The 12,425-nt window shown below is 36.7% G+C and overlaps 1 protein-coding gene across 1 annotated transcript; it reads right to left on the bottom strand.

Moving 5' to 3' along the window:
• Positions 1 to 479: 479 nt before the first annotated feature.
• On the bottom strand, positions 480 to 1,939 carry LOC131766501 (deoxyuridine 5'-triphosphate nucleotidohydrolase, mitochondrial-like). The gene is made up of 2 exons (XM_059080899.2): positions 1,502 to 1,939; positions 480 to 580 (listed from the first exon to the last, which is right to left on the bottom strand). The coding sequence occupies exons 1-2, from the start codon at positions 1,937 to 1,939 to the stop codon at positions 524 to 526; spliced, it is 495 nt and encodes a 164-aa protein (XP_058936882.1). The 3' UTR covers positions 480 to 523.
• Positions 1,940 to 12,425: the final 10,486 nt, after the last annotated feature.

Below are 12,425 nucleotides of genomic sequence, written 5' to 3' on the forward strand. Positions count from 1 at the left end.
GCTTCCCTGGTGGCGCAGTGCTTGAGAGTCCACCTGCTGATGCAGGGGACACAGGTTCGTGCCCCAGTCCGGGAAGATCCCACATGCCGCGGAGTGGCTGGGCCCGTGAGCCGTGGCCGCTGAGCCTGCGCATCCAGAGCCTGTGCTCCGCAACGGGAGAGGCCACAACAGTGAGAGGCCCGCGTACCGCAAAAAAAAAAAAAAAAAAAGCTACTGAAGGGGTAATATATAGCGAATTAAATAATACAGGTTTTGGGGTAATTGATGTGCATTTAATTTAAAAGAAACTCCATGAGGTCACCACACAGATTTAGATAACAGTCAAATGCAGAAAAACAGAAGAAAGTAAGTTTCTATGTGATCCCAACAGAGGTATCCTTTCCTTGATCATAAGAGAAGCAAGTATTTTTAGAAGCTAAAACTGTAAAGTTTACAGAAGTGCAAAACACCAAAACACTTTAAGCAAAGTGTTTATTTTCAAGGAAAAAGTATATTTTCTCATTTTCTGTTCTTGGCATAAATTTTAATTATTTCCAGTGGAACCAAAACCTCCTGAACCCCTTTCAGTGTCATCTAAAACCTGAAAAGACATAAAGGTAGTAAGCCATGTAGTTAATTTCAGATCCTCTTTCAGTCCTCTCCAGCTCCAAATTTGTAAGACTTTTATCCTTGCTATACCATTGTTTCAAAAAGGAGATTACAGAAAATTAAATTTTTTAAGTTTCATAAATTAAAATATTGAATAAGTTCCCAAAAAGCTAAGGGAACAGTAGAATTTCACAGACTAGTTAAGTGGTTTATTATCCAAAGTAATGCGTATAATAGCTATGGAAAACATTTCAAGAAGTTCTAAGATTTAAATTTTGCCTAAAATAGGACGAGTCACATATTCTACTACAGCTGGTCCCCAACTTAGGATGGTTTGACTTATGATTTTTTGACTTTATGATGGTGTGAAAGTGATTTGCATTCGGTAAAAACTGTGTCCCAAATACTGAATTCTGACTTTTTCCTGGGCTAGTGATATATGGTGTGATATTCTTGTGATGCTGGGCAATGGCAGCAAGCTGCAGCCACCAGTCAACCACTCCATCACAAGGGTGAACCACTGATAACACAACTGTTCTGTACTCATACAACCATTCTATTATTCACTTTCAGCGTGGTAGTCAATAAATTACATGAGATATTCAACACTTTCTTATAAAACAGGCTTTGTGTTAGATGCTTTTTTCCAACTATAGGTTAATGTAAGCATTCTGAGCACGTTTTAAGTTAGGCTAGGCTAAGCTATGATGTTTGGTAGGTTAGATGTATTAACTGCATTTTCAACTTAAGATATTTTCAACTTACGATGGATTTATTGGGATGTAATCCCATTGTTAAGTCGAGGAAGATCTGTATTTAGTTACAAGTGGCATATTAAATCCTCAAAATTTTATTTTTCCTTCATTGAAGATGTTACATCATTTATTCCCTATTCAGCTTTTATGATACTTACTTGAACTTCCTCTATTTCTGGGTAAAATATCCGTTCACAAATGAGCTGTGCAATTCGATCACCCTTTTTGACTTCGAACTTTTCTTTGCCAAAATTAAACAGTACAACACCAACATTTCCTCTATAATCTTCATCTATGACACCAGCTCCTACATCTATGAAGTGTTTTGCAGCCAAGCCAGAACGTGGAGCTACTCTCCCATAGCACCCAGAAGGAAGAGCTATCTGAATGTCTGTATTCACAAGGGCTTTCTCCATAGGTGGTACTGTGCAATCATAGGCACTGTATAGGTCATAGCCCGCGGCGCGCTCGGACCCCTTGGTCGGAGCGGTGGCGTGCTCCGAAAGCCAGACAAAGCGGAACCGCATGCCGCCCTCCTCCGCAGGCCGGGCCCGTTTGCTGGGGGAGATGACTTGTGCCTCTTGAGAGCAAGGCATGGCAGGGCAGAATGTGAGCACGAAAGGGCTTTCACTGAAGTTTTTTGACTTTAACAGATCTGATCAGAAACCTTAATGTAATGACTCTGCCTATGTTTCCATCATTTTGAAAAACCATTTAGAAATAATTGACAACGAATTTTTTATTCATTCACTTTTGCATTCATTCAAAAATATTTATAAACATCTAGTTTATAAATATTTAGGTCTGTGGATATAGCTGGGGAAAGAAACAGACAACAAGCTCTGTTCTCATGGAGCTTATATTCTAGCAAGCAGGGAGTCCTTACACAAAACAAATAAGTAGGATGTATTGTGCAACACACTGATAAGTGGTAAAGAGACAAAGCAGGAATGGGGTTGGTGGTGAGCTGCATTTTAGACGAGGTGCTCAAGGATGGCCTCACTAAGAAGATGGCATTTGTGTAAAGATGCTAAGGAGGTTAGGCTTATATAGTTTATTTTATAGCTTACAAATTTTGAACTGCCTTCAGATTTATAATGTCATTTGGACCTTACCAGGGAGAACATTACAGAATAGGAAAATGAGCATTAAAGATTTACCCAAAGTCATGCAGCCAGTTAGAGTCCAAGCTGTACACAAAACTTAAAAAAAAAATCTGGGCATTGTTTCCACTGTATAAACTCAACCTCTATAAACCAAGACTGACCATCTTTTAGGGGCCCACAGAAAAATAAGTTTAATAGTTTTACAATAAAATTTAAAAACCCACTAGTTTAGTTTAAAATGCAGAAATTAAAGTCTTTTAATATATTTTATCACACGTCAATCAAATTCAGCTATTCATATTTGGTACAACTAATTGTTTTAGCAACTTTTCATTGTCTACTTAAATTCAATTAAATAAATTTTATTAAGTACCAGTGATGTGTGCAGGAAACTGTTCTGTTTAGTGAACAACAGAGAAGGATCAAAAAGCCTGAATAGTCAAATAATTCATCAAGGAGTTCATTGGACTATTTTTTGTGATTGTGACAAACTAGATCCTTGAGGTCCTAGTTCTTGGGGTCTTGGTTCTGGTGATGTCATATAGGACACAAATAATTTTTATTGCATACCTTCTAATAGGTACAAGTCCTCATGAGGTGGGTCCCCAGTTCTTGTGTGCAAAATCTCAGAAATGTGGGTGTACCTAATTGTTCCTATTAACAATTTTCTTAAGACAACTGGAAAACAAAATGCACCAAGATGCTCCCCAACTCCTAAAACCCAGAGGACAAATAATGATGCTTTTGGTAAATAAAAAGTCTCCTTGATTACTCTCCTCATTATTAAGATGGAGAAGAATGAGAAATGTAGCTCTAGCTTTATTTCCATGGCACTGAGCATTTAAGCAGATTTTCTTCTGTAAGGCTAAGTGAGTGGCCAAGTCCTTCTGGACTTGTTCTACATTGCTCAGAATTTTATGGTACCCAGTAGGGAGCAGCTTGGCAACAGTCAGCTTAATTGTAGGGTGGCACCATCCAGGCCTGTTGGGGAACTGCCGGTAAACATAGGAGGTGATATTAGACTCCCATGTTGCAGTCACAGTAGCTGCAAATTACATTTTCCCCAGGCTCCTTTGGAAACAACGACTTCATTAGGCAATGGACATGCACATCAATTTTATCTCTGCCTCCTATATTTCTTGAAGTCTCCTAGCTTACCTCTCTCCCTCCCAATAAAATAAGCAATTTTCTCTAACTATGCTCACTGTTGCTCCTGTTTACTGAATTAGAGATTCCAGATTTGATAGTTGGTCTCCTGCAGATACTGCAGCCACAAGTGGTTCTCCTCGCTCGCGCTGCTGCTCCCATGGCAACAGATGTGTTTACATTCACAATGCTATTCAACTTTTTTTTTTTAACCTCTGCAATTCAGTAAGAAGAAAAACTGATGTTTGAAAAGGGAAGCTATTGTCATGAAAAAGGACAGAAAAGGATTTTTAATTGTAGGAATTAATAAAATTTTCAAAAACAGAGCATGTTTGCTTAAAGTTAATAAAGGCAGGGACTGGTGGCTTTGTGAGAAGCACTAAAATACTTTAAAATCAGGAATAAATATAGATCTCATTTTAGGCTTTGATATAAATTATATTTATCATGAAGGTAAGAATTGCTCTGAATTCAACTCCAGGAAAAAATTATGTATGAAAGACAGTGGTTTTCACATTCTCCTATAAAGTTGTTTCTACCTGATCTTAAGATCTTTGGGCCCATTGTGAACTGAATGTTTGTGTTCCCCCAAATTTCATATGTTGAAGCCCTAACTCCCAGTGTAATGGTGTTTGGAGGTGGGGCCTTTGGGAGGTAATTAGGTTTAGATGAGGTTATGAGGCTGGGTCCTCCACAATGGCATAAGTGCTTTTTTTCCCAATTCAGTTAACATTTTTATTACCAATGTTTTGAATTCTTTATCTGGTAAATTGTTTATTTATGTTTCATTATTTACTTTTTTTAGGGGTTTTCTTTTGCTCTTTCAATTGAGAGTTCTTCCTCTGCCTTCTCATTTTGCTTAACTTTCTCTGCCTTTATGAATTTAGGTGAAACAGTTACCTATTGTGCTCCTGAATGGGTGTTATTTTAATTAATTAATTAATTAATTTTAACATCTTTATTGGCATATAATTGCCTTACAATATTGTGTTAGTTTCTGCTGTAAAACATAGCGAATCAGTTATATGTATACATATATCCCCATATCCCCTCCCTCTTGCGTCTCCCTCCCACCCTCCCTATCCCACCCCTCTAGGTGGTCACAAAGCACCGAGCTGATCTCCCTGTGCTATGCAGCTGCTTCCCACTAGCTATCTATTTTACATTTGGTAGTGTATATACGTCAATGCTACTCTTTCACTTCATCCCAGCTTACCGTTCCCCCTCCCCATGTTCTCAAGTCCATTCTTTACCTCTGTGTCTTTATTCCTGTCCTGCACCTAGGTTCATCAGAACCTTTTTTTTTTTTTTCTTTAGATTCCTGAATGGGTGTTCTTATGTGGGAGAATCCCTAGAAAGACTGCATGTACCCAATGCCTTTGGTGGAAGATCTGGATTTGATGCTGATGCCATTCATGTTTTTCCTCAGGGTGTGCTGGTAGCTATCACCTTGGTAGGACATGGTGCTGGAGATAGTGGGGCTACAGCTGGTGCCGTGTGTGAGGCAGGACTTCCCGTTTGCTCAGTGATCATCACCACCCTGTCAGGAACAGCGTCTGATCACAAGTTGCTGGAACAGAAGCTCTGAGGTTGGTTCTGAGCTGGCTCTGTTCCCCTTTAAGAGTGTCTTTTCTCCTCTCCCTCTACTGGACTGTTGCCCAAGAGGTGGGGGGAGTGTTGAAGCAAATGGGGCTCAGGTATAGATAGAGCTTTGATGAGCTACCTGTGCAGGCTTCCGCAGCACCTCAGGTGCATGCCCTTTGCCCCTCACAGCTGACCTCTGCCCTCAGTCTCCGCCTCTTTGGCCCTGTTTGGAAACCGCTCCACAGGGAAAGCAGGGCCCATGTGGACTCTCATCATGTATTGGGGTGTGAACTCTGGTGGAACAGCAACCATCAGAGGTCTGGGATATTTCTGAGGAGCTTCTTGAATAAATGCCAGCAATGACTGCTGCTGCCCCGGCAGCTTGTGCCTCAGGACCAGGTTGCCTCTGCATCCCACAATCAAGTCTTTTTCCCTGTGTTGGCTGCCCCAGATTCAGTGCCACACTGTGATATGGAGCAAGCAGGACTGGAGTGTTTACTCAGCTCAGGCTGGTGTGTATGGCAAGGAAGTCATGGGAAACCTGGCAGCCACTAGAGCAGACCTCTCTCTGCCCTGCCTCAGGGGCAAGCCAGTATGCATGAACTCCTCATCTGGAAAGTCCAGGCTTCCCACAGCCCTTCTGTCTCTTCCAGCCATCCTCTAACCAGTTAAAAAGGCGTGTCTTCCTTGAGTAGGACCACAGGACTTAGACATCTAGTCTGTGGTTCAAGCTGCCTACTCCCCAAGGCAGGTGTCCACCCATGTAACCTCCCTTTTCCTCTGAGTCCCCACCCAGGGGCACAGGTCCCAACTCAATCGCTTTTTTTCCCTTCCTACCTGATTACATGTGTATCTTTATTACAGTCTTGGTTGTACAGAAGTCCTCCTGCCAGTTTCCAGTTAGTTTTTCAGTGAGAATTTTTCATATATAGATGTATTTTTGATGTGTTCATGGAGGGATGTCAGCTCCATGTCCTCTTACACTGCCGTCTTCCTCCCTCCTCCCGACTTCACACTCTAGACTTCCAAAACTATAAGATATTAAGTTTGTTCCTTGAAGTTTATGGTAATTCGCTATAGCAGCAATCAGAAACACAAGTTTGAAGTGGAAAGAATCAACATTCTCAAGGCTCTCTAACTTTGTGAGACTCAACCACTAATCTTTATTTCTTGGACAGATATGATGAGGGAAGGGGAAAGGTGAATTAGGAACTGTGCAATATCAGATGTCAAGTGTGATGTGTGAAGAGGGAAAGTATTGATTCTAGCCCCTGACAAAATAAGAATGCAAAATGTTAATCCTAGAGTAAACACTAAGATAATAATACAATGAGATAGAGGTAAGAATCCAATATAAAAAATAAAATGAATAAGAAATAAAGTGGAACACTAAAATACATTTGATTATCAAAAATAACGTGAGAGGGCTTCCCTGGTGGCACAGTAGTTGGGAGTCCGCCTGCCGATGCAGGGGACAAGGGTTCGTGCCCCGGTCCGGGAGGATCCCATATGCCGCGGAGCGGCTGGGCCCGTGAGCCATGGCCGCTGAGCCTGCGCGTCCAGAGCCTGTGCTCTGCAACGGGCGAGGCCGCAGCAGCGGGAGGCCCGCGTACCGCAAAAAAGTAAATAAATATGCCTTTAAAAAAAATAATAATAATGTGAGAAAGGTGAAAAGGAAGAAAAATAACAACAAAAAAGGAAGAATCAAAAGGCAGTAGTAAGATGATAGGCTTAAACCTAACAATATCAATAATTTCACTAAATGTAAATAGGAGAAAAAACAGCATCAAAATTCATGAAACAAAATCTAAATGAATTAACTAAACAAATTTACCATCACAATAAGATATTTTAACAATCCTCTCACAGTAATTGATAGACCATGTAGACAGAAATTTAGTAACTATATAGAAGAGTTGAAAAACACTATAACCACCTGAATCTAATTGATGTGTAGAGAGAATTACATATAGCAACTTCAAAATACATATTCTTTTAACGTACAAATGGAACATATAGTCTAAATGATTATACATAAAATTATCAGTAAATAACAAAATATTGAAATTAAACAAAGCATAGATTAGAAAAGAATTAAATTAGAAATTAATAACAATAGGATATCTGGATAATTCCATAACATATAGAATTCAAGAATTATATTTCTAAGCAAGCTGCAGGGTGAAAAAAATATGAGGGAAATTAGGAAATATTTCAAACTAAATGATAATTAAAAGAGCATATTAAAATTTGTGGGATGCAGCTATAACAATACTTAAAGAGGAATGTACAGCTCAAAAATGCTTATACTGGAAAAAAAACTGATTGGAAGTAAATGATCCATATTTCTACTTTAAGAACCTAGAATAAGATGAGCAAATTAAATCCAAAATAAATAGGAGGAAATAACTAGTATGATTAGAGTAGAAAACAATGAAACAGAAAAATGACAAATAAATATATATGTATGTATCTATATATATTTAAATAAACAAAATTGCCAAGCCACTAGTTAGACTAATCAAAAAAAATAGGGAGAGAAAATAGATTGCAATATCAGGAATGAAAGAGAATTTATTACCTCAGATCCTACAGGTAGTAAAAAAGTACAACAAGAGCACATTGTAACAACTTTATGCCAATAAATTTGACATATCTGATAAAATGGAGAAGTTCTTTGAAATATATGCATTACCAGAATTGACACATAAAGAAACAAAAATCTCAATATCTTTAAATGTTAAAGAAATTGAATTTGTAATTACAACATTTTCACAAAGGAAACTCCAGATCTAAGTAATTTCACTAATGAATCATTTAAGAAGAAAAGAGTCAAGCACAAACTCTTTAAAGAAATAAAGGAGGAAGGAACGTATTCCCACTCAATTTTTACAAGGCCAGCATATCTCTGCTATGAAAGTTTTACAAAGAATTTATAAGAAAACAAAACTACAGACTAATATCCATTATCAGTATACATATAAAAATCCCTGCCAAAATATTTGCTAATTAAATGCAGAAATATATGAGTAGTATAATTTATTAGGGTCAAGTAGTTTTATTCCAAGAATACAAAGTTGGTTTTAAAATTAAAAATTAATTTACTATATTAAGAGAATAAAGGAGAAACATCATATGCTTATATGAATAGATGTAGAAAAAGCATTTGACAAAATTCAGCACTTTCTCGTGATGAAAATTCCCCAAAACGTAGGAATTGAAGAAAACTTCCTAAATTCAATACAGGCAATGGCAAATAGCCTTCTTTTAACCTATATTTAGCGATGAAAGATTGAAAACTTTCCCTTTAAGATGTGGAACAGGACAAGGATTTCTTCTCACCTCCTCTACTTATTGTTCTGGAGGTCTGATCAGTTTAATGAGGCATTGGAATTTGAAAAAAAAAAGGAAGTAGGACTGTCTTACTTTATGGATGACATGATTTGTGTTTATAGAAAAATCCTGGAGAAAATACAAAAAAATACTAAAACTTTAAGTGAATTTAGTAAGTTTGCAAAAATCCAAGTTCAATATACAAAAAATCAACTGTATTACTGTATACAAAGAAAAAAACTATTGGAAAATATAATTAAATACCATGATCTTTGAAAATTCTTAGAGATAAATTTAATAAAACATGTACAATATCTCTATAGTGAAGAATGCAAAAATATTCCTGAGAGAAACTAAACAAAACTTAAATAAATGGAGAGATATACCATGCTTATGGATTAAATACACAGTAATATTAAGATGTCTGTTTTCCAACTTATGTAGATTCATCCAATATTAGTCCAAATATCTGCAGGTATTTTTTGTAGAAATTGACAACCTGATTCTGAAATTTATATGGAAATGCAAAGGACCCCAAATGACCAAACCTAAGGATTTGAAATCTCTGATATCAAGACAGTATAAAGGAACAATTATCAAGACAGTGTATTATTAGCATAAGAATAGACATATATAAATGGAATAAAATGAAGAGTCCAAAATTAGAGTCACATTTATAAGGTCAGTTGACTTTCGAAAAAAGATGCAAAAGCAATTTAATGGAGAAACAATAGTCTTTTCAATAAATAGTGTTAAAACAACTGGACATCTGTGGAGTAAAAACATTAATGTTGACCCCTACCTTACACCATACGAAACTTTAAGTTGAACTGATATTAAATATAAATATACAAAATTATAAAGTTCTGAAAAGAAAAGTAGAATATTTTCATGATCTTGGAGTAGGAAAATATTTCTTAGGTTATAAGAAGCATAAGATAAGAAACTGTAAAATTTTAACTTAAGCTTTATCAAATTAAAAACTGCTTCTTACCATTACAAAATAAATAGGCAAGCTGTGTATTTGGATATTTTGGAGAAAATATTTACAATACATATATTTAACATAAGATTTTACCCATAATATATAAAGAACTTTTACAAATCATTAATAGATAATCCAATAAAAAATCAAAAGTTTTTAACAGACAGTTCAAAAAAAGATACATGAATGGCCACTTAACACACAAGAAGTAGCTCAACATAATTATTTAGAATAAAAATTCAGATGGAAATTATAATGAGGTATCACTACAAACCCCTTGGAAAGGCTAAAATTAGAAATACTAACAATACTAACTGTTGTTTAGAATGTAGAGCAACTGAAACTCTCAGGTATTGCTGGTCAGAGTGTAAAATGATACAACTACTTTCAAAAATAATTTGGAAGTTTTATGAGGTTAAATATATTCTTGCCCTAGGACCCAGCAGTTTGACTTCTAGGTATTTATCCAAGAGAAATTAAAAAATATGTTTATAAGAAGACTGGTCAAGAATGTGCATAGCAGCTTAATTCATAATAGACAAAAACTAGATTTAATTCACGTGTCCATCAACAGGAGAATGGATAAATAATTTGTGGTATATTCTCATAAAGAACTACTGCATAGAAAAAAAATGAACTGCTGATATATTCAACGATGTGGATGAATTTTAGACACATTGAGTGAAAAAAGTCAGAAAAAAAGAATATCTACCATTGATTCCTTAAGTATGAGGTTCTGGAATGGGCAAAATTAATCTATGCTGAAAGAAATCAGAAATATGGTTGACTATCAAGGTGTACAGAGCTGGGATGGAGCCAGAAGGAGCATTAGGTAAATTTCTGGGGTTTTGAAAATAATCTGTGTTTCGATAGGCATATGGATTATATGAATGTATATATTTTTTATGTTTGCTAGACATCAAAAGATTCATGCTGGAACAACCTGATGGATGTAGGGATTATGTGTAGAACTTTCTTTGCTATGAAGCTATTAGTAAACATTAGAGAATTCTACAGGAAAGCAAACAAGCATATGAATAAATATGCATTTTTTATGGCAGTAGCTTACAATATTGTTATATTAGTATACCTCAATTAAAATAAACAGCCCTAGCTAGTCTACAAATTTCATGCCATGTTTCACATATTTACATAGAGCACACCTCATAGAATTATCACAGTTTTAATTTTTTTCCTATTTCATTTATTAGTTTTTCATAACTCTTACCCTACGCACACAATTTACATGTCACCAAACCAACAAGAGTGAATAAACATAGCTCAAGATGTGCTCAGGGCTTCCCTGGTGGCGCAGTGGTTGAGAATCCGCCTGCCAATGCAGGAGACACGGGTTCGTGCCCTGGTCCGGGAAGATCCCACATGCCGCGGAGCAACTAAGCCCGTGAGCCATGGCCGCTAGGCCTGCGCGTCCGGAGCCTGTGCTCCGCAACGGGAGAGGCCACAACAGTGAGAGGCCCGCATACCGCAAAAAAAAAAAAAAAAAAAAAAAAAAAAAAGATGTGCTCAAATTTAATGTTATTAAACAATGACACTTACTTTTTCTTTTACTTTTATTTCTTTGGATGTGTTTTAAAATTCTGTTTCCCAAACTATGGAAATGAGTGTCAACTGCAGATCTGATTCAAATGCATTCACCACATTCTAACCCAGATCTACCAAATAAGAATCTATGGGTGTTTTTCCAAATAATTACATTAAAAACAAACAAACAACAAAAAAAATACAAGCTCTTTTGGTGATTCTAATTTACAATAAAGTATAAAAGCCTCTTTTATAGATTAGAGTTTCTCCATCTTTATTGCACATTAGAATTGATGAAATAAAATTCATGTTTTATGGCAAGACAAGAAAAATTTAAATGTAAACATTTTCTCTGCCCATTTGGGTCTCTTCCCTCCCTTTTAGTGTGTATTGTGCAAGTGCATTAATTGGCAGGAGATAACCTTCCTTCTTAATCTTGTAAGGGGTCACGATGACCCACCACTCACTTTATACATGCAGATCTGGATTGTATAAATTGTTGATATGTCATTTATGTATATAGCCTTTTGTTTGAAAAATTTACATAACTCTGCTTTGACCTATAATGGGTGGAACAGTCTTCAGAGCTTTCTAAAAGACTGTCTCCCAGGTTATAATCCTCAGGTTGGCTCAAATAAAGTTTTCTATTTCTTTCTTAGATTGACCCTTGTTTACTTTTCTCATCAACAGAATCATTGGGGGAGCTTTAAAATATGGACTGGCTTTTGTCAATACCATTTATCCACCATCCTGCATTGAGTCTGGGCTGGCTTATCATGTAGGTGACCATACATTTGGTATAATTTCTTAGGCACAAAGAATTTTATTTCCATCCAAAATATTCCACATTTTTTTCTAGTAATGCTTGAATTCACCCTGTTCCCCAGCCCCCCAAAATGACATCCACACTCTTCCATTAAAGATAAAGCTTAAAATACAAATACTCCCATGAAAAGAAACGTATTGTTTCCCAAGAGTGGCACTGTTTGAGCACTTAAAGGAAAAACGGTAGAATCACCAAAGTGGACTAGGCTATGTTAGGGGATGGACATTTGCAAGGTCACTAGGCTACTCAACACAGAATTTTCCCTTCATAGATTTGCCATAAACTAGTCTGTTCTACAAAGCAGAAAATGTTACGGGACATAGACTGTCATTACAGATAAGGGAAAAGAAACAGTGTCTGCCTTCCATGAATTTATGATCCTGTAGAAATGAAGGGGTTCTAGGAGTGATGGAATTTAGAGAGAATGTGATTGGCCATTGGTTTGTTCTTGATAATCTGCAAAATCTGTCTCTGTAATCCATGAAGATTTGTCTAGAAAAATTGACTCTGCCTTCTTGAACTTGTATGTCAAGAGTCACCCAATTCTAAGAAAGTAAAAG

Source organism: Kogia breviceps, chromosome 12 (assembly GCF_026419965.1).
Source record: "Kogia breviceps isolate mKogBre1 chromosome 12, mKogBre1 haplotype 1, whole genome shotgun sequence".
NCBI classification, from domain to species: Eukaryota; Metazoa; Chordata; class Mammalia; order Artiodactyla; family Physeteridae; genus Kogia; species Kogia breviceps.

What these genes read in the sequence shown, in the direction of transcription:
- LOC131766501 (XM_059080899.2), bottom strand. Translation starts at nt 1,939, where the DNA reads ATGCCTTGCTCTCAAGAGGCACAAGTCATCTCCCCCAGCAAACGGGCC. An exon ending in CAGAAATAGAGGAAGTTCAA is followed by an intron (nt 581 to 1,501) that starts GTAAGTATCATA and finishes ATGTCTTTTCAG; the next exon opens with GTTTTAGATGACACTGAAAG.